The sequence below is a fragment of the Zootermopsis nevadensis genome, unplaced genomic scaffold (assembly GCF_977971745.1).
Source record: "Zootermopsis nevadensis isolate Lab colony 2312 unplaced genomic scaffold, Znev_1.0 Znev_ptg000001l, whole genome shotgun sequence".
Taxonomy (NCBI): domain Eukaryota; kingdom Metazoa; phylum Arthropoda; class Insecta; order Blattodea; family Termopsidae; genus Zootermopsis; species Zootermopsis nevadensis.
Window position 1 is genome coordinate 18,766,532 of NW_028259133.1, and position 22,779 is coordinate 18,789,310.

The 22,779-nt window shown below is 37.3% G+C and overlaps 4 protein-coding genes across 7 annotated transcripts in view; 1 reads left to right on the plus strand and 3 right to left on the minus strand.

Moving 5' to 3' along the window:
- The window catches only part of msi (RNA-binding protein musashi), a 279,108-nt gene extending 274,405 nt beyond the window's left edge, over nt 1-4,703 (minus strand). The window contains exon 1 of the mRNA XM_087345550.1: nt 4,443-4,703. The gene's annotated coding sequence lies outside the window, so the exon portion shown is untranslated. The remainder of the gene's footprint in view (nt 1-4,442) is intronic.
- Nucleotides 4,704-7,159: 2,456 nt separating this feature from the next.
- Nucleotides 7,160-10,409, minus strand: Prosalpha2 (proteasome alpha2 subunit). The gene is made up of 6 exons (XM_022085238.2): nt 10,254-10,409; nt 9,552-9,628; nt 8,796-8,909; nt 8,192-8,333; nt 7,651-7,806; nt 7,160-7,501 (listed from the first exon to the last, which is right to left on the minus strand). Exons 1-6 carry the CDS (start codon nt 10,292-10,294, stop codon nt 7,327-7,329), a joined length of 705 nt encoding a protein of 234 aa, XP_021940930.1. The 5' UTR covers nt 10,295-10,409; the 3' UTR covers nt 7,160-7,326.
- Nucleotides 10,410-10,419: 10 nt separating this feature from the next.
- Scgbeta (sarcoglycan beta) lies at nt 10,420-12,880 on the plus strand. The gene is made up of 3 exons (XM_022085237.2): nt 10,420-10,505; nt 10,629-10,779; nt 10,922-12,880. Exons 2-3 carry the CDS (start codon nt 10,646-10,648, stop codon nt 11,796-11,798), a joined length of 1,011 nt encoding a protein of 336 aa, XP_021940929.2. The 5' UTR covers nt 10,420-10,505; nt 10,629-10,645; the 3' UTR covers nt 11,799-12,880.
- On the minus strand, nt 12,025-21,914 carry LOC110840302 (interleukin enhancer-binding factor 2 homolog). Of its 4 annotated transcripts, none has more exons than XM_022085240.2 (10): nt 18,839-18,988; nt 18,419-18,592; nt 18,187-18,315; nt 17,718-17,886; nt 16,833-16,995; nt 16,213-16,333; nt 15,562-15,673; nt 14,897-15,049; nt 14,089-14,240; nt 12,025-13,700 (listed from the first exon to the last, which is right to left on the minus strand). In XM_022085240.2, the coding sequence occupies exons 2-9, from the start codon at nt 18,578-18,580 to the stop codon at nt 14,089-14,091; spliced, it is 1,161 nt and encodes a 386-aa protein (XP_021940932.1). In that variant the 5' UTR covers nt 18,581-18,592; nt 18,839-18,988; the 3' UTR covers nt 12,025-13,700. The 4 variants fall into 4 exon arrangements, with proteins under 4 accessions (XP_021940932.1, XP_021940933.1, XP_087201764.1 ...); XM_022085241.2 differs by having other exon boundaries at nt 12,025-13,739; XM_087345638.1 differs by lacking the exons at nt 12,025-13,700; nt 18,839-18,988 and adding an exon at nt 21,111-21,914 and having other exon boundaries at nt 13,856-14,240.
- Between the last annotated feature and the right edge of the window lie 865 nt (nt 21,915-22,779).

Here is a 22,779-nt window from a genome sequence, read left to right on the forward strand (position 1 = left end):
AGAAAAGGATGGAAGGATCCTGTTCATATGGACCTGTCCTCAGACAGAACACTAAATAAATAAATATAAATAAATATCATACAAAACCTATACCTTTTAAAATGAAAGTACCACCATATGTATATTTCTGATAACAGCCAATCAAAGAGCAAAGAGAAGATGACTGCCTTCTCGGATGTTGCACCGTGCAATCTGGTAGAAATTTACCGGCGTTTCAGATGAGCTTGCTACCTCCATCATCAGGGCGAAGAGTGGTCCCTGATGATGTGAGGTATAAGCTCTTCTGACATGTCTTGTCATTTAGCAGACCACACGGCAGAACTTCCTACAACAGCCGTCTTCATACTCGTCGTGGGGACCCAAAATGCAATCAGTCAACTATTTAAAAGAAATCACAACGCAAATATCTAAATAGACACACAAACAAGACAGAATAAGAATTCTTCCTTCCATTTCAGTCGATAGTTTCATCATAATTCAAAGCCACATCACGTATTAAAAACATTTTATAATGTTTAACTGATATTCTCACAAAAGCCCACAACTTGAAGCACTTTTACTCCAAGAGGTTTGAATACCTTATATATAAAATAGGCTTACAGTTTACCGACGTACGCATACATCACACCCAGGAACAAAACGCAGTCGAAATTTATACCAGTCCGCGTACCGGTAAGAGGAATCTAATATCGTGCTCCGCGGCGCGGTCTTCCTTTGTCCTCAAAACTTTGCTCGCCGAAACGGCAAGGAAGCCACAGTTTAATCAGTGCGACGTTATGAATTCCACGGAACGAATAAAATTGTAATTAATTGCTGAATGGTACGGAGTAGTACCTTCCATTTATTATCTTACAGGTTTTTTTTCCATTTTAATAACCCACCTATTCAGTTACATATAAAATTTTAGATAACAGATTCTGAGTAATTTGCATACTTTTCCGGGTATGTTATTAAAATATCTTTTAAAGATAATGTGTTTAGTATGTTTCAAATTACCTATATTTCCATGAACGACAGGTAAACAAAACATGAACTGGAAACTACCTGATGTTTCGAATCAGCCATTCCTGTATGCCTGCCTCTCTGGAAGTAAGAGGTACCAGCCCAGTAGTGGCTTCTTATTCAGGGGTACCACACCCTGTTCCAAAATTACTCTATTAATCTGAGTTATTTCGTGGACTCTCAAAGTCTATTCATGCGAATTAAAAATATATCATACTTCACTCTTCCCCATTCGCATCGATTCCACATTACTTCTTTTACATTTCATTTCACTACATGTAAATGTTCTTATAATTCACAGAGAATAAATAAATACATAAACATTTCCTCATAAAATTACGAGTATCGGCTAATCCCCGAAAGTCGATTGCCAACGAGTGTTCCGAGGGTCCTGAATCTGATTATCGTCCTGGAAGTTGGCTATCGTGAGTGAAGTAATCCATGGTTAACCCCACAGAAAAATTCAGTCACAATGCCACAAAACAGATCATGCTCGATTCCTCTCACATCTCTAATTCATAATTCGGTCAGACTATGAGGTAAGCCGAAACGGAATTTCCATGGTTTTCGTCACCCTTCAGGACAGCACACTCATCCTTCCAAATCCATACCTATGTTTATGTAGTGTTCTGTCTGACGACAGGTCCATATGAACAGGATCCTTCCATCCTTTTCTCGGACTGGGACCTGTTCATATACGTTCTTGGCAGATGATCCAGAAGTGGTTTGCCATTGCCTTCTTCTGTGTGTGAATGGAGTAATTGTTGGGATGCCACGGAGGAAAACTCCGTGTTGCCTAGACCACGGCCTTGCCCAACACAAGTTATAAATTCGGGCACCGCCGGGAATCGAACCCGAGACCCCCAGGATTACAAGGCCAGCGTTCTAACCGCTAGACCACCGTGGTGGTAATCCATACCTATCAACAATTAATTATCTTCTTCTCACGTCATTACATTCTCCATAAAACGTCTAGAATTGAAAATGTTAAATGGCAGAATAATAATTACTCCAGCCCCAAACTGGTCAACTTACCAGTCGGTAATAATGAGAATGAAGCTGTAAGAGAATACGGGGTTTCGGAGAAACGTAAATTTTCAAGGTAAAAAATTAAGCACGTTTAGAGAAATCTGCCTTAGTATCACTTTGTCGGCTACAAATTGTTCATGAACCCTAAACTCCACGGCAAGAAATATAAAGCAACGTCTTAAGCTGTGCGCGACCTTAAAAAAGCTAAGAATCAACCAAGCAGTCAATCCGATTACATTTACATATGCCGAGATCGTGAGTCTTAACTCATAGGTAATATACAAGAAGACGCATCAGTAAGGGGGCATATGAAGTCTTTAAGAAAGTACTGAACTGTAAATAACGTGGAAAGTCACTGAACCGCGAGGTATCAAATCGCGACGTTGACATTTTCAGCGTCTACTGCGTGTCACTTCATCAAATTATGACGACAGTTTGTAAGTGGAAACTCACAGCAGTTGCAATGAACAGCATCGCTCCTCTTTGCCTCACGGTTGAAGATCACAGGTCGATTTTCAGCAATCGATCGACTTACACGTGTGGTCCGCTACTCCGAGTGAATCCATTAACACAAACTTGGGAGCACAAATACAGGCTTTAATGTACCACAAAAACAGCTTCAAGAAACAATAGCAACGCCTATGATTTGTTGCAGGTGTCGGCAACGCGAGGACCGCGGGCGCACTTGTGGCCCCGACAACATATTTGACCCACAAAACTCAAAGGACCTCAATAAAATATTTTAACGAAACAAAAATTGTGTAGATGCAGGCCTATAACGTTAAATTAATCATTCAATTAATAAAAAATTACCATTACCAAAAAAAAATTGACAAAGACTTTTGTGGAGACTTTACGAACGCTAGAAAGAGGCCATAATAGGCCACTGAGTCTAAGCCATGGAAAGCTGATGATGTGGGTACCAAATGGACCACAAGAATAAATAAGACTTGTTTCAACTTCAAAGTTTTGCGTACAGGCTGACGCATGTAATAAGAAAAATAATAAACCCATTAAACTAGAAAGAAATATGTAACTTGTCAAACGTAACAAAGCAAACAGATCCTATACGGCTAGACGCAGTGCTTCCATCTCGTAACCTACAAACGAACTTATGTACTGTAGAAGGATGTACACCGTCTTAACAGAAGACGAACTTTACGTTAATCAGATGTGTTTATAACGATCAAAATGCAGAACACTTATCTCTTTAAAGTCCACAAACTCACAAAATCCTGTGGGAATGTGAGATGAATGGGGCGTAAGCTGCGTTAAGTTAGAATGGAACAATTCGACTTATAATTTAAAATTGCTACTGCACTATGAACATAAAAGATCTAACATTCTAAGAAATCCATGATACATGAACATCAGGAGGTTCACATCCAAATGGAAACAAGACTCACCGTATTCAATGTCTGAACAAAATCCCGACAGACTGAATGTCGACATTACTTCCACGTATCTGTTGTCATAAACCGTCTACTGAATTCAACATTCAAAAAAAAATAAACACTACAACTAGTTCGTACTTAAACAAGATTATTCACCTGCATCAACACATACATGTCTGGATCCACCATGTTATAGTTCAAATAACTGTCATATTCTCAGACACGCCCAGTTCCGGGAGTTTCCAAAAGGTAAAGCTGCCCCGAGTGAAGAATTCAGTACTCCAAGGAAGAGTATTGCCAAATTATAGGATTTTTTTCCACTTTAAACATTTCACATTCTGTGTACACACTAATGCAAGTTACGAAAACAATTATAAATAGTAAACACATTAAAACGAGAAAGGAATTTCTACTGATTTAAATAAAACGTAGACAGTATAAGACTACAAATTCCGGGGTTCTTTTCTACGAATCCACTGCACTATAAACATATGAGATATAAAATCCGAAGAAACCCATGACATGTAAACATCGAGAGAATAGCAATTCTTACTACATGTACTGTCCACCGGCGAGGAGAAAATCGCTGCGGCAGGATGGCGGGCCTGGTGCGGTGAAGGGGAGAGTGTTTACTATCAGGTGGACTAGAGGGCTGCTATTGGTTGGGAGTACGACACGCTAGAGAGATACACTACTACACACAGACTGGAAAACATTAAGCAGTTAAGAGTAGCGTGTAGTGAGTACACCTGTACTGTGTTCTGAGGGTGTTGTGATAATATTCTAGATTAGATCACTGTGCCACTGTGAGGTAATCTTACAGCTAAACCCATTAGAACACACGAAAGCCTGGTTGTTCATTCAGTGGTTGTGGATCTAATGCTTTTAGGATGGCTAGTAGCAACTCATCACTCGCCGCGAAATCTTGTGCATGCTCGTATATCGAATTCCTAGCAGGGATTTTCTCTTGGTCGGTAGACAGTAGATGGAAACAAAAAATAGTTTCTTGCAACTCACCGTGATGGATGTCTTAAATTTCGTCCACGAGCCACAACGCTGATTGACACAAAGCTCCGCCAGGTAGAACGTCGTCATTACGTCCACATATTCGATTGTCACGTCCGCTTATTGAATTTAATATTCACAAAATAAATACCACCACTGGATTGCCATAAAATACTAATAATCACTAGCAAGAACGTTCACTAATCCGCAGCCACCGTGTAATAATTCAAACTGTCAGCTGCTCTGACAAATGTCCACTTCCGGGAGAAAGGAAAAACTGCCTTACAGAACGATATATCGTTGCCCTTGCAGAAGAAAATCAGTAGTCTGTGGATGAGAGCGCTGTGTGAGGTCGACGAAACATTAGTGACGGAAGGGAAATTAATGCCAGTTCAACACATAAATCTAATGCCTACAATTTATGCAATGTATGCAGTCTTTGTTAGCTTTACTTTTATCTGTAAATGAAAGAAGAAAATATTGTTTAAATGTTTAAACCTGAGAACAATAACTATTAAACCACTGTAGCTGGGGGGAAATTTCATGCTAACCTACAGACAGTGACATGACGTATTTCCTGTGAGTTTAAGCAACACAAAAACAACAAAGAGTTTTGAGGTGTTGTCACGATAAGTGATGACCTATCAAATTAGTAAAATTAAGATTATATGCATATTTAACGATATTATAATCTGCACCTTTCTGTAGCTGATCCGTGCATAAGAAGCAGAACACTTTCTGAATCCGGTTTTAAGAACTACCTAAATTAGTTTAATTTGTTGGCACTGCCGATAAGCGATGAGACCACTTTCCATGGTACTTTGATAATTACGTATAACTCGATAACATATTTTGTTAATGCGTGTTGCATAATTTCATTAATGACACTGCAAATTCAATGTAAAATACAAGAAATGGCTTCACCAAGATTTAGGCCTATACATATTAATTCTTCGTGGTTTATATCCATACAGAATTATAAGCACAAATATTGTTTCTGCAAATTCGTAATAACTATTCTTACACTAAATTGCTATGTATAAGAAGCATTGTAAATAACTGCTTCTTTTTCATATTCTCCTTCTCTTTCCCATCATTTGTAAGGTTGCATATCAGTAAAGAGGCTTCCCATAATTGCAATCTAGTGTATAGTTACAGCTTTATATATAGGCAAAACAGTAAGAGGGTTACTTCCACATGTGGCTTACTGTCAGACATGTTTAATACTATTAACTCTCAGTTCACAACCATCCTTTTTGCAGATGATATTAATATAATCTGACATCCAGAAATATACTGTTCCTAACTTTGCATGAATGCCATTTCTGCTAGCTTGAACAAATGGAAGAGCCAATAACCTCACATTTAATTTTGGCAAAACAGATTTCATTTTATACTACCAACAAAATTGTGTTAATCTAGGTGTAGAGTATGAGGATAAAACAATTGAAGTGAAAACAAATAAATTTCTTGGCCTACAAGACACAGATAACCTCCATGTCCCAAACACTAAACTCAGTACATATCAAAAAGGAGTCTACTATACTGCAATAATATTCCCCTCACTATAAAAAGTCTGAATCAAGATATAAAAATGTTTGTCAGTACTGAAAGATTATCTAGTACCTCACTCCTACTCCACAGAAGAATTTACCTCAATAAAAACTACTCAGCTATTTTTTTGTAATACTGTAGTTGTATTAGGAACAAGTACTGTATTTGTGCTACATGCCCCACCCATATCATTCTTCTCGACTTAATCACCCTGACAATACTGGGGGAGGAGTACAGAATTTTAAGCTCATCATTATGCAGTTTTCTCCATACCCCATCATCTTCCCTCTTAGGCCCAAATATCCTCCTCAACACCCGATTCTCAAACACCTGCAATCTGTGTTCCTCCCTCTGAGTGAGAGATCATGTTTCGCACCCATACAAAACAACAGGTAAAATTATTGTTTTGTATATTTTAATTTTCAGGTTCTTAGAAATCAGACAGGAAGACAAAATATTTTGAACTGAGAAGTAGCAAGCATTTCAGGAATTTAGTCTCCTAACTTCCTCACGAGTAACATTTTGATTTGTTTTTGTCGTTCCCAAATATTTGAACTTTGTAACACTTTCAAAGGATTACAATAATATACACATATAAATAACATTTCCTCTTTAGTTATGATAAATAACAGCTTATGAGGTATGTTAATGATCAAGATGTATAATTACTAAAAATAAAACCAACAGTAAAAGTAGAAGAGTCAGTAGCAGTAGTACCACGGTTACTAATGATAAAGCAATTAAATAATAACAGTAATAAACAGCGGGAACCTAGTCCCTGGCACCTTCAAGATAGCCGAGGTCTGTTAAGAATCCCAAAAAATTAATCGCTAATACGACCGCGGTGAAGTTTGTAATTGGTAGTGGATTGTGATACTACTTTCAAGAAATGACCTTGGAAAGACATCAGTGATCCATGGAAGAGGACCCAACAGTCTTAAAGAATGGAGTTTTCCTTCTGCACTTCTTAAATGTCTTGTCTTTGTTGCCATAAATCCATCTGCCACGTCCCAGGTTTCCGTTATGTACGTTACAGGCACGTAGTAATATTTTCCTCTTTTTACTGTATGCCCCACACTAATTACTAAAACTTCCCTGGATTTTTTAATTCCAAAAAAAGTTGAGAAACGCTGAACAAGGACATCTCCGTGCAGCAGGATACGGAAAGCAACGAAAAAGTACAAACAAATTTATTCATTGTATCAGAATTACTGACAATCAATCAATTATATTTTTTAACACTGCATACAATATTTTATGCAAGTCGTAATACTTAATAACTCCACCATTGAACTGATTATAAAATTGTTTTTTGATGTGAGACGTACCTACGGCCAAAGAATTATGGGATATTAGCAAGGTAATCTTTTACATTGGATGGATCAAGTCTCCTGAAACCTTGAGCATCGCAGATTCCCACCTCAATATTATCTGCCGTCATCTGGCCTTCAAATCCTTCTTTCAAAGTCAGAATTGCAGTGTGAACGGCATCATCCAGTTCTAAATCTTCGCTGTACCTGCAACATTAATTTGAATGGCAGATTCTTACACTGTATTTTTGATGTGGTGATGCCCACATCAAAATATCAAGGATTTCACACTGGTAAATACAAATAAATTATTAATAGTTCATGACATATGTAATTAGGATAGAATATAGACCCACCTTTTTTCAAGAAATGTCTTGCCATTGACGAAGTTCTTTCCCATGGCTGTTGCTTTCCACGCGAAGTATGCTCCAGACGGATCACACTGGTACAGGTACGGCCTTCCCTCATCCCAACCACATATCAGTAAGGACACTCCGAATGGCCTCACGCCACTAAAATGTAAAGCGCAGGAAAAACTGAAAGCTAATCAGCAACGCTCTGCCAATTTTTTAAGAGAAATATATAAAGAAAAAAAGTCCTGTTAAGTATCAAAGATGATCAATGCTTAACCTACCCTACAATATTTCTTACACTACAAATAATACGCATTAAAATATCTGAAAATAAATGACGCAACCACGTGAATCATAAACTATGTTCTGAAAACCAAATTGGATTTGAAAATCTACTGTTTACTGCTATAAAACAACGTATGACATTTATCTCCCTGTGTCTTTCTCTTCCTCTACTCTTTCTTCTGTGGATCCTCGTTTCATTCTCCCCACCTTATCCCACACACAAAGCAACAATTTAAAATGGTCTGTTCCACATTCATACCCAGACTGGGTGTATTCCTGCATCACCATGGCAACACGCTGCACCAACTGTGCTGTTGGGATAGGCTCCTCATAAACTAAGTAGTACTGCTGTGCCATTTTTCTCGCCCTCTTCACTAGAAGACGATAATCTGGCCCCATACCTGCACAAGTGATTCATTATGAAACAGGTACTGACGTAATAATTATATTGCAACAAGGACATTGGTTAAACAATACCCGAGGAATCTCTCGGAAAATCAAACAACAACAAAAATTGGTATTTTCACTAACATGCATGACTGTGCAGTCAAAGTTCAGATTCCCCTTTTATTATGAATCATTCCTTTGGGATTTATTCATATAAATTATAAAATTTACTATTCAAAACCTGAATTCTCCTTCCATCGTCACATAAAAGGACAGACGACAGAAAACCCAGTCTCAGTCCGCGGCTAACTCAACCAGGAGACTCGAGAGACGGGTTTTCTGTCCTCCTTTCCCCTTTTTAAGTGACAATGGAAGGAGACTCCGGCTTATGTAATGTCCAGTGGAATGATTCAAGCACATTCATCAGAAACCTTTAAACTCTGATTCTCCCTTTAGCTCCAAAATTCTATACTCACCGCTGTATATCATTCCTATGTGATTTGTAACCATCTCAACCTTGTGAACACTGTGTTCTTCGTAGAGAATCGACTTGTGTTTGTTCTCTGTAGCAAGCACAACTCCATTTGAGGCTACAAAATAAACATGGGAGTCACTGCCAGAGTTAATATTTGGAAAAGCCTGAAAAAACTCCTCACGAAGTACCTTGGCCTTCATTACAAATAAAAGTTAAAAATTAGATCTCACAACCTTTTATCCAAGCATCTGCAATTTGAGTACAGCACAGTTTCAGTTTAAGCTTTGTAACGATAATTATAACACATACAAATACAAAAAACAAACATGTATTAAAATCTGTACAGACAATTCACGATTTAAGCAGGATTCAGTTTTGCAAAATGTTACATGAGTCAAATTTTACACATGTAAGAAAAATCATAAGCACGCACATTTATCCCATTATATACTCTAATGGAACTCTACAAGAAATAAAATAACTTAACATTAATTCACACTGGTACCATAGCTTGTTAAAAAGATACATGCATTTAAAAACACAAAATAAATAGTTAGAAATTTATTTTCAAAAGTTTTAACACAATCAGATTTGCAACTCTTGTGTAACCTGGAAAAGACCTATATAGGTAAAATGTAACTATTCATGTGCAATGTACTTCCTATCAGAATAATTGTCATTTACTAGCACAGAGTTAATTGTGAGGCAGGGAGCAACTAATCTTACATTATATTCTGCTTAAATATTATAAATATACCTTTGATTCCAACAGATGGAGCTCCAGCTGCAACTGCTGCCAAAGCATATTCAATCTGTACCAACTTCCCCGAAGGACTGCAAATCATCAATATAAAATCACCTTATTGGTGCAAAGTTTTATAAAATCAGTCTAAAATGTTTATATAAATACACAAAAATTATTTTACAATTCAACAAGACAAGTGACCGTTATTTCAGCGGAAGAATTATCATGATGGGAGTTGAATCAATCAGCAAAAGCCAGTTTTCAATACTTGTACCATCCATTTTCTGTACCAGCTATCACAACCGAACATAATTAATTTGGGACAATAAAATGTTCTCCGCAGCAGTTTAATTTTGGTCCAGGCTACAGAGGCCAGAGCTTTTGATTATAATTCTGAACAATTTAAAATAAAGCCAATCATGGGAGTTCAATATGTCTAATTGCATGTGTTGAAATGAGGTTAGGTTTGTTAGAAATATTGTCTGTGTAACTTCTTTATGTTTCAAATTACAATATAAAATGTAGCAATTCTGAAAATTCACACAGCATATGAATGCATTTACAATATTAAAAACTACGATAACACTAAACTGGAATAGGTACTTAACCCTCTTGCATTAGTCTATGTTTATGACTTAATATAATAACTTTTAATTGTAGTATTTGGAAGCAATCGCTTAAATTCATATGAGAAGTCGCTATGAAAATACGTACCTGAATGTTGTTAATGAAAAACTATACCGTTCTGTTGCCATGATTACAAAGCAGAGTTCAGGATTTGGAACTTCAAAACTTCAACTCACTGTCTTACTCCCGATAGATAGCACCATCAATTAAGCTGCTAGTAGAGTCATCTACGCAGAGTTGTAAGCAACTACAAAATACATCTGCGATCGTAGTACCTGAATCGAACTGCTAAACTAGCGATGGGTTGCCTATGAGAAACTGCAAACTTCTTCCCTATTGGTGAATTGTTGTGTGCTATTGCTTCTGCTAATACAATTCATTTCATTGCTGTTATTGTTCAATGAACTTAAGATCTATTTAAACAAAGCAAGACTTTATCGTTTTGATATTATATTTTCATAGTTCATTTGGCAAGATAAATGTCTACTGCACCAGATTCAAGGGCGTCACCAATGTCTGATGTCCCTGCTGAAAGCGGGTTTACGACTTTGTCTTTGCGGGACAAAGCTTTGATTAAGAGAAATATTAATAGACACCACAATAGTAATTTCAGGTTCGTATAAAGTAGGTCGTGTGCAAACCTCACGGTTCTTTTTACATTCCAGATTAAATACAGCTTCAGAAATTTGTATTTTTACTTTTGTATTTTCCTAACCAGCGTTAATTTCATCTTCGTACGTTGTATTCTGTTGTAGGGCTGGCTATGTCCCTGTCCATGAGCAGTCACTCCACAAAACTGGATTGCGAGGCAGAAAGACGTATGCCTTCTGGACACTGGTAATGCTTCTCTTTTTTCTTGCCCTTGGAAATTTGCTGCTTACCTTCATTATCTTGGGTGTTCTTCGTCTTGGCCAGGGCATGGAAAGTCTTGAACTTGTACCAGAAAAGTCACTTGTTATGTTTTATGGAAATACAGACTTGGACAGGATATACAAACGTGATGGCAAATTGGAAGGTTTCAATGAATGTCCTGTGGAAATTACAGGTGACAATGGTTCAGTTTCTGTTAATCTTGTGGACAAAGAAGGTCGGATGACTGAATCCAAGATAAATCTCAATCTCAACAGCACAGCAATAACTGGTGTTAATTCTTTTGATGTACGTGATCCTGAGACTGGACATCCCGTATTCTCAACGGACTTCCCTAACTTTGGTCTTCCTCGTGGCGTGAAGAAACTCGATATCAGAATGGCACAGACTCGAAGAATAACGAGTCCCATAAACTCTAGTCTCTTCCTTCGTTCAGACACTTACACTCGACTTCGTGGTACTGAAGGCACGCGTATGGAAGGTCGGGAAATTGTGTGGTCAGCTGATCAAGATATTTATCTCAAAAGTGTTAATGGAAGTGTTATTCTGAGTGGACGTGAAGGTATTTCTGTTGATATTAAAAGCATCCCAGTTGCATTAGGTGATAGTGATGGATCAAATCCGACTTCAGTGCAGTATAAAGTGTGTGTGTGCATGCCTGAAGGCAAACTATTCCGCGTCCCTGTTCCATCTAGCGGGAATAACAAGCATGTAGGATGTCACAACGTTAATCTGTCACCTCAAACCAGTCCGTGCATGTAACAATCCAGAGCTCCAAATCTGCTATAGAATACGTAGTCACAGTAAATGTTTTCTTGTTCGTGTAAATGACATCTAGAAGAGGCTTCCATTGAGACCAAAAATTTGTTGTATCTGTCTAATATTATTTCACCGTGTGGTGGTTAATAACTTCTGGAAAGAACTTTGATGGCTTTTTCCTCTGAATGCTTCAGTCTATATGACGATGGTAGCAATAACTAAATAAATATGCAGTTTAGTGAACTATTTATGTGTATCCGGTAGCACTGATGCCAACAGCATTACATGTTCTTGATATAACACCAACATTTCAGTTACCATATCTGTATAAAAAAAAATTACACGTTCTTGATCTCCATATCTAATTTTACATTTATCACTGTCGCTAAAATCTAAATATAGCCTTCACTTAGCTGCCATGTTCCTTCAGGTTCTACAAAATAACACCTTAACAATTAGTTGCATATTTTATGACCTCTTACTACGCTTTCAGAATATCAGCCATATTTTGTTTTATGGAAAAAAAAATGTCTAAGTCTCGAGACGTAGACAAAATATTATTCTTCAGTCCCATTATGGAATACAAGCTCCAAATTTCATAACAGTACATCTTATCACACTGCGATGGCTTACTTTATTACTGCTTCATCTATAATGAATTAAAATTGAAACACTTTCACCATTTATTCGCACTAAATGTAAAATGTAGAATGGTACTGTGATTTTAGAACAGCTACAACCTTATGTCCCATTTAGCTGCAATTTTGCTTTTTAGAAATGGCATTTAACAATCCTGAAATTTCCCTCTGAAGTTTCCCACCGTCTCCTCGAAGGACTGAATGCCAGACGTGAGCTTATCTCCCGTACGAAAATCAAGCCATCTACTGGATTACATGCACAGATTTGCCTGTACATTTGTATTTTTATTAAATATTAATTTATGTTTCTATTGTAACACAGAAGTATGTACCAAGAGAACAAAATGCATGATCATGCCCATTATGTAGTATTTAATGCACGGTGTTTTATATGCATTATGTATCAGTATTGTTCTGTCACAAAATAAAAATGTAATATTAATCCAGGGACGAATGATTACTTTTTCATCCCACATTTTATTTGGAAGATTTTTGGGAACACAAATTACGCAGGACATTAGTTTGTAACTGAATGGATACTGTCTTGTGATAAATTAATGCGCTCGACTGATATTCTATTCTTTTCGCAATGATTTGATTAAAATAGATGCTGCTAGAACCTCACTTAATGGTACCTGCACCTTGTCGTGGTGGTGGGGCTTGAGTACCTCAGCGACCCCAAGAGCTACTGGTAGGGCCTCCCTAGACAGATTGGTCGAGCGGGAGAGGTCAGACTAAGACAGGTACCCTGGTCCTCCAGGTTGGGGGTTGGTCGCAAGGCTAACAACCTTGCACCGTAAAAAGGAAGATGTTTTGAAACCTCGATCAAAGCCTTGGACAGACGGACCGAATGGAAGAGAACTGAGGGGGCCATGGACCGAATACGGACCAGACATCCATAGAAGAAGAAGAAGAAGATGATGCTGCCAGAAAGAATCTGCTTTTAAATGCTTACAGTAAAGAAAATAATTAACTTAGGTGATGAACATTTTAAGGATTGTGTGAATTATTACAAGTACTTTAACCAGAGATTAAATTGTCAAATAATTTATATAAAGATACGTCTTTTTGACAACTTTAACCGGGAGACCACGTTTACCTACAGAACGGCTCACAATCTTCACTCTATGTGGTGTTATATTCAAGGTCATCAAGTTAACTTAACACAGAACTTCAAAGGAACTGCGTTAAAAGTCGCAAATGTCCCCACTTCAGAAGTTTGCAAGACAACCTTGTATGATGCGCATACTTTTCCTGTTGTAACAGTCTGTAAAAGAACCATGCTAACATTGTAGATAACAGGCAACTGAAAAAAGAAGGAAAAAACTCATGGATTGAACTCCATTGATTAGAAAATTTAGAAAACCAGGTAACATTTGAAGAAGGAATTATAAGGTTCCTTTGGAACCATAAATATGGAAGATTGTCACATACATCTTCTATTTCTACTGAGACAAAACTGCTGTAACTACACACAAGAATTATGACAATACACAAACGGGCCATCACTTCACAGTAAAAAACAATATGTTCATGATTCAAGTCAAGTCACAAGCAAATATAATCTATGATGCGAAACAAATACCATACTTCACAATGGAAATGTCTTTCCCTGCAAGCAGCGGTAACCCGAGAAACATCCTGAATTGCTGTACCTAGTTATCAGCTGTTTCCATAGCTTCATCTCCGGCTCCGTCAGCCTCCATATCATCTTCATCGCCATCTTTCTTTTCTGGAGGCTTTTCATATGCTTTATCGAGAGGAGAAACTACGACTCCTTCCCATACTGACATCTCAGTGGCAATTCCTGAAACAAAATTGAGCCCAAATTAAAACAGAGGCAATTAATGCCAGTTGGGATACTGGGAACGACCCGTTATTCAAGTGCCTGAGCACTGCGGGTCCCAACTTCTCGTTGGCTCGATCTATAGACATTCGGTAGGGCTCCTTGGACGAGGGATCGGCTCAGCGCAAGGCCTCTACCTGTACACATGACAGACATCATGGCTTGAGTGGGATTCGAACCCACGGTCCCAGCAGCACAAGGCCCGCGCGGCCACTGCGGACCCCTAATTAATGCCAACATACATTAATTTTTACAAACACTTCTCAGCCTCAACTTGCACGAATCAGATAATTAACACTGACACTGCATATCACGTAAGACTGCTTATTTCCTTCCAACTGGGTAAAGAAAATGGGGGAAGTACATCTCTATGGACATAAAAGTATTAATAACTTACCCATCCTAGTTATACATAACAATATTCGGTACTTTTGGGTTATCGGGGCACGTCGCTTTAAAAATAGGTTAGGTTAGTAGTCATTTATTGAAATAAAATATAATAACTTTCAAGTATAAGTACCCAATATTTTATACCTTCTTGGGTATCCAATGATTATACATGTTACCACATAAACTGCGATCAGACACTGAATGAATGTGTGAATAAACATACATACCTGCATGCCCTTCAAGACCCAGGATACGTCTGTATCCACCGTGAGCTAGGACTCGTAGCAGAGTCTGAGCTGTCAGACAGACCATGTCCTGCTGTTCCAGGCTCATGGCCGTGTGAACTCTGATGTTTCCTCCCTCACACGGATCTGAGATACCTGTCACAGCAGTGAATCAATTTACCCCAATCTTACAACAGCCTTCGCTCAAGAATTTTTTCTGAGATGTGCTTAAATACGTTATTTAGAGAAATAAAATGGGACTTAAAACAGTCAAAAGTGATAGAAAATTACACATAACACTTGCATAATACAAGGACCACATACTAAATTTAACAAAAATCTGTCAGGGCACTCAAAAGACGTACACAAAATTCAATACGTCCTCATACGTATTCCATAAAAATGAGCCAAACTAAACAAATATCAACGTGGCTTGACGAGGGTTTAGTATAAGTCTACATTACTGAATATATCAAACCCGTCTCACAGTCTGAGCACCGTTACTTGCAAACAGGCAGAGACGACAAAACTGACGGGAACATTTTCACTCCTTTTTTTTTTTAAAATGAACCAAAAAAAATGAGCACTTGTAGATTTATAATTTATGCTCCCTTTTCTAATTATATGATCCTGTAAATGAATTCCAATAGAGGGGCACTACTACATACCAGCAGACCCAGGAAGAAAGAGACCGGCTGCCAGAAGCTGTAACACGCGCCGATAAGCCTGATTGATAGGCAGCGTCTGACGACTAGGGTTGTTCATAATAGAACTGTGGGCCTGTAGATAAAATAAAAAACCTTAGGTTATAAAGGAATTTGGTACTACTTTCATTTCTTCAGTCAAATATTACTGGTGAACAATTTCATGTTACATTTTATGGTACTTGTGGGTTATCGGGACACAAAACAGAGAGGCACGGCCCGACATCATCTGGATTCATATGTAGCTGAGTTCATGTGGCGGCGTACGAATGATAATGGCGATATTTTTAAAACGATTTTAAAATCTATTAGTAAATTTTGGCCTCCGGCGACAGGTTGTAACAACAATTAACATCTCATGCATATCCAAATAAAATATAATAATTTGTAATTTATTGAAATAAAATATAACAACTTTCAAGTATATGTCATTTAACCACACACATTAACCTAACCTAACCTATTTTTAAAGCGATGTCTCCCGATAACCCACAAGTACCCATTTTATTGATACTATGGTTTTACAAGATGAAGCTATATTCTGAACTGTACATTGAACATTTCTGAAGTAACACAAAGGAATAGTACTTATCGTTAAAATATGGATAAACATACGAGCAGATCCAGCATCCAAGGTGATAGAGGCTCAAAACCTTCAAATCTGTTTCTAAGATCACGAAGAAGTCGAATCAGCACTTTGATTGACGAATGATGGGCATTTTCTTCAAACCAACGGCTTAATGTGAACGAAAGAAAAATTTTACGATTACAATAAGTTAGGGCTACATGTAAATTGGTTTGTATACAAATAGTCATGTGATGAGATCTCAGTATTTAATGCTGTTGGAAATCTGGATTGTGGCCTTCTGGGTTATGACACGCACAGCCTCAAAAACCATCTTTACTTCTATTTTATTAATTATTCACCACATCAAAAATGTTTGAATCAACAGGCATACATGTTAATGAGATTAACATTCAATGAAATGTACTAATTTTTGCATTGCAGGTCCTATTTTGATTGAAAAGATAAAGTTTGATTCATTTATAGAAAAAGTTTAATGAACTAATATGATCCAAGAGTTGCCAGAAAGCTTTGAGACTAGACCCCCACAATCTTGTTTACAAAAAAAAATCTGTACAGTATTTTCAGAGATAAAATGTTCAAAAAAGATTCTCAAACTCAGCCTCCCCTAAGTGCATTCACCCTGAGTACGTACTGCACAAGAGCTAACCTGTGTCTAATGGCCGCCAGATGACTCTGGAGGATCTTCTGGTCAAGATGCAGCTCTGGGTCAAGCTTTCGAAAGTTATGGTGAACTGTCGTCATTAGTATACGCACTGTGGCATCTGAACTGCTCACCTCAAACCCTCGATCATTTGTCAGCATTGATAAAACTGCATACAAAACAATACCAACACCAGTCCAAAAATACGATTATATGACACACTTTTCTTTTTTCATCCCCATACCACGATCAGCCTTGGTGATTAGGCACAGGAAAAACATTAAAATTTTTCTCCAATGATATATAGAAAAAGAGTGGTTACTTCTAACACTGAATTTCTCATAAACAATATCAAAGTTCTGCATTGCCTCTACATTTATAACTGTCAGCAACGTATTAAACAAAATTTTGTAGGTATGTTTACGGTGCATCTCCACACAAAATTTACCATAACAAAATTGTATACTATTAATAGCAATTCAAATTACAAAAGCTGAAAACCCTACAAGTGGTGATAGTGTCACTCCCGTTGCTTCACAAAATAATGGAAAGTACCTATAATATTAAGATAAAAGGTAAATTTATCTCATGCCATTAAGACAAACAGCAGAATGGAGGTAAAGCTACACATTGTTCACTGCAGAACTAGATGGTGGTGATTGATCAACTGTGTGCCCTGCTGTAGACTCCGGTGAACAAACCCCTGGTATGCATTGGTAAGTTCAGGTGGGCTCAGCCTCAGGACATAGTGATATGGACAAAAGTCTCTTCCTCTGCCAAGAATCAAATCACACTCATACATCCCATACCTTGTCACTATACTGATTGAGCTATCCCAACTCTCCTATCGTTAAGACTTAAGGTACTTGTTCTAATCACGTTTTCAATTACCTTCATGGGGATCTTGGACCTTCAGATCCTCATGCACCTTAATACCGAGTGCTTCCACTGCTTCCCTGGTTGGTAGTGTCTTGAGTATTACTACTATGTCTGCTACATTATGTCCAGTCATCATTGTACCCTTCTTGAATGAGCCAACTTGTCGAACTTCTTCCAGTTGCTAAAAATATTAAAGAAAGAACCTCTATGTCCATAATGGGTCTCATTCAAAATGAAAATGAGACTTCCTGAAATATATAACACTGAGGAACTTTGTAATTAGTTTTTCCGAAATCAATAACAAAGTGGTTTTCTTATCCAGTTTGGTTTGAGGTGGTGTTTCTGGTTAGTAACACACCAGAACTTATGCTGACAACAGGAAGCCAACATGATATTGCTTTCTGGCCACTGTTTGCTGATTTATAATCCATATATATCCTACGTACTAATCATTACCACCAACTGACTTCACTTTACTTACACAAGCATCAAAGGTCCCAGGAGCAACAACCAGGTTGTCCATAACAGCCTGAATTTTAGTAACCAAATTCAGAACTGAAGTTTGCTCATGAGGAGATGGCGACAGGTCTGTGTTCCTCTTCAAAAGGGCCTGTTTAGGACAAAGCATGTAATATTTTTTGAAGTCATAGATTTCTATGAAATAAACCAACTTGCTAGTGTATGTTAATAATTACAATATATAAAGCAATTACCTGGGTGAAGGCAGACTCATCTGGCAAAGATTTAACTCTAGGAAATGCAGACTCACAAAGTGCAAGATCAAATGGATGTCGAGGAACAAATGGTTTCACTTTAAATGGTCCAGGTCGTCCCATTCCTCTTCCCATACCACCACGCCCTCTTCCTCGAACCATATTATTTATTACCTAGTGAATTAAAAGAATACTATTGATTAACGTAACCCAACGAATGAGACACCTTAACCTTGACAAGTTATTCTCTTACTTTCGCCCCAAGTTGTTTTGGTTATCATTTCTACACACAATACAATCGAAAACTACTTATAATACTTACCAGCTAAACAATGTAAAGTACTACATACATACTCATATAATATACCAATTACATATTTATATATAAAAATCAAGCCGGTTTTCAGCGTGCACACTTACAATTACGGCGTCTATTACGGTCGTTCACAGCCTTCTATTTCGTTTCCTTGCCACATTTTCCAAACGTGCTGCCTTCATGAATAACAGCAAAATGCACAGTGCCCTCTTCACTATTATTGCAAATAATAGCAAATGGAATGTTCAATATTTGTATATACTAGAAGTTTGGAACACAATATATATTTAAATCGTTTAGAACTCTTTTTTCCAATTCCGTTTGTCTTTCCAGTTTAAGTCGTCTTTTTTACACTACATAGAAATAATAAAATGAGGGTGTTTGGAAACGAAGTACAGACGAAATATTTGGATGCAAAGCAGAGAGTAATGAAAAGAACTCCACATAATTTCAAATCTTTACCAAACAGGCTTATTATTAAGCTGATTTGCTGACGAAGCGACGGACGAGACAAATGATGCATATGCCTTCACGATTTTGGTCAGAGAACTTAGTGGATGGTAAACCCATTACCAACCACTTCTGATCCACCACCACACACCATCCGACGACCCACCACTCACAAATCAACTACTTACTCTATTCCAGGCATTTACGTAGCCGTTAAAATGGGTTTGTATGAAGGCATCTATATATCCATTAGAATGGGCTGTAGTGGAGGCCTCTGTATATCTATTATATTTAGAAGCTATATGTCTATTGCTGTAAGAAGGAATTCTATTGGATCAGTATCAAAGCATCAATGAAGGCCTGTTTGCCATTATAATGGATTATTATGAAGGCCTCTATATATTGACAATACGGGCTGATAAAAGATGCTTCTATTTTGCCACTAATGTAGGCAGGGACAGATGAGTTTGTATAACCAATATTGCAGATATGGCAGACTCTTATTCTTGTCATAATATATGCTCCCATTATTATCCTAAACACTGTAGTAATTTGTAAAGAGGTCTCTATACCTCCGTTTTAAAAATGAGTTTTGGAAGTGTGTGTAGACAGTGCTGTTTATGGCACATGCTGTATAAGAATATCCTAGTCTGAGGCTATCTGAACCAGGAAGCCCAACAGAAAGGATGACAAACACAGAATTCAGTTTTTGACACATTGTACATTTTGCAGTGTTATAACTGATGATGGACAAAATCCAAATTAATAATTTAACACACTATAATGCACCATCAGAAACCTTTAAACGTCTGTAGTTTTGATTATGTTCTTTTGGGTTTGATGCCATGTAGAATCACGGAGAGATGCCTACCTTCCTATGAGTGAAGATAGTGGCAAAACCCAAAGAACATCATGATCCCAACCACCATTATAATTTTCCATCATCATGTGCTTTTGAAAAAGAATGTATGTGCAAATTCCACAGCTTACACAAGTGTCAAAATATTAAACATAGGTTACACACATTAAGTGTGTGAAGAACATGTAGATTCCGAACTTTGCATTCCCTGGTTTTTTTTATTCTGGCAGTACACAGTGGTCAGCCATACTGGTTCAAGTTTATAACACATGATAAACTTAATTTATTCCCTCATGGAAGAACATACGTTTGGGTGTTTCAGTGCAGGGTGTTGAGAATATTTAGAATTTAGAGAGAACAGCTGCTGAGATGAAGTTTTTAAGAAATGTTAAAGGATGAATTAATTTGGCTAGAATAAGAAATGATGAAATGGAGAGAATTTGGGTGTATTTGCAATTAAGGCAACACTATATCACACAGAAAAAGTTGAATACAATAAAAAGGATACCAGAGGAGATGGGCAGTACATGAAGCACACATGGCATGATAAGAAATACATACACAAATTTTCAATGCACAAATGAAGGGAGAAGACCAGTTGAGACATGAGGCATTTCTGGGAGAAGAATGTTAAAAATGATTTTAAAAGAACAGGATCCAATCACAATTTTTACCATATTCGTAGGACATATTAATGTACATATTCTGTAAGAATGGTAACAGTTGCTTTAATGTGACTCTGGTTTTGAGGCTGTAAATGAAAAAAATGTTGTTGTTTTTGTTTTTTTCATTTTCAGGAGGTACACTTTTCTGCTTCGCTTCTTCATGAAAGGCAATCAAATTTTTGGAGTATTATAGGTCTAGGTCAACACTCCATAGCAAAATCAAATTCCTGCAGCATCTATACAGCTTTATATATGGAAGATGAATATTATGCAATTTAAAAAACATCAACACTCTTGCATAATACCTGTACAAGAAAAAAGTGCATAGTTCACTATCTGTGCCAAATTTCAGTACAAGCAAAATATTTTGGTAAACAGGTTTGAAATAAAAACTTGCAATACCTTTTGTCACAAAATTCATAAGAACATTACAACTCCATAAATATCTTGTGTTTCTTCTTTCACATAATTCCTTTCCATCTTCTTTCTGGTCCTGGCCTCTTACATCCTTTGTTCTGCGGCTTCAACATATTTGCTCTAAACTCTTCCAATCATATTCTAACCTGCCTCAATCCCCATACTCAGTAGTACTTATGTTCCAGCGATACCACATAACTGAATGAGATGACAGCATCCATTACACTGAACCTAAGTGTCTCCAGTCTCACAAACTATCTCTGGCATATACTCCCAGACATATGTAAATGATTCATTATAGTTGAGTTTGCCCATGCATGCACTTCCAAGAATGATTTTTGTCAGTTTAAATCCACGAAAATAGGCTCTATACTTTCCATTACATAGCCAGGAAGAGAATTTTGATGTTGGTTGGGAGTTCTTTCTGGACCAAGAATCCGTAACATTACGTCACAACCAATGCTCTGTTCTCGACAACGTGAAAATCGGTTGCCCTCTTCGTTGCTTGCAAATCACGGCAAATTTCTTGACCATAGTACTGTTGTAACTTATAATCTAATACACCAATTTGTGCACCCATTTAGTCCATTGCAGTATTACACTTTATTTCAGTCTTGTTCCAATTCTCTTCTGAACATGTTTTCTTCTACGTACACTATGTACGTATGGTCTAGCCTACTACCTAACCATTTCACGACTGTCATCATTCAGAGCAATTAAAAAGCATACCACAGTTCAATTACATTGACAAAAATAAAAACGTTCTTCGATCGACTGGCTTTAGGACCATGCGTTTATATGGGACATTTGCCAATCATTTTCTGATAGTATCGATACCAAGATAGGAAACATACGGAAATTAATTTTCTCAACAAAATTTACGTTTTCCATACATAAAGTCCCGCTCGTATCTAAATCTGGGCGGGAACACGAAGAAATTGATTTTCTCAAAATGTGCATCTTTCACACAAAATTATGGCATGCAGCAGTGATCTACACATGAACTGCCAAAGGAAGGGGGAGTTCCCCACGCACAAAACTATATTATGTAAAAACTTAAAAAGCAACATTTTTAAAGTTTTAATGACCTGGTCTCCTAAAATGAAATTCACAACACACATTCTGAAAAACCCAAAACAGAGCTATATTAGACATTTTTAAAAACTACTTGGATTTATTAACATTCTTCCTCAGTTCCTTGATTCATCGTTTTGAAATTCTTTAATAATCTGTACAGTTTCTTTTTCCATTCAGTCAACAAGCTGAGATTTTTGGATGACTGAGGCCAGAACTGGTCAAGTTGTCTAACCACTTGACTGCTAGATGATGATGACTATGATTATGATGTGTAAAGTAGTTTGAAGGTGTTTGATTGGGTTTTAGTATGTCAAGAGAGAGAGAGAGAGATCAGTGGTGTGTGTCTGTAAGATAAGTCATAAAACAGGCTCTGAGCAAGAGTAACATGTTGGTGCAAGAATCCACATGAAGAACAGATGTAACACTTGGCTCTACTACATTGAGCTTAGCAAGGAGACAACTCCTAACCACTAAATTACCCTGACGAGGCATATAAACAATGCAACAAAAGCTAAATTTATATGGACTGATTGTTGAAAGTAAACATCAAGTTATTAACAAAAGTAATTCTACTGTG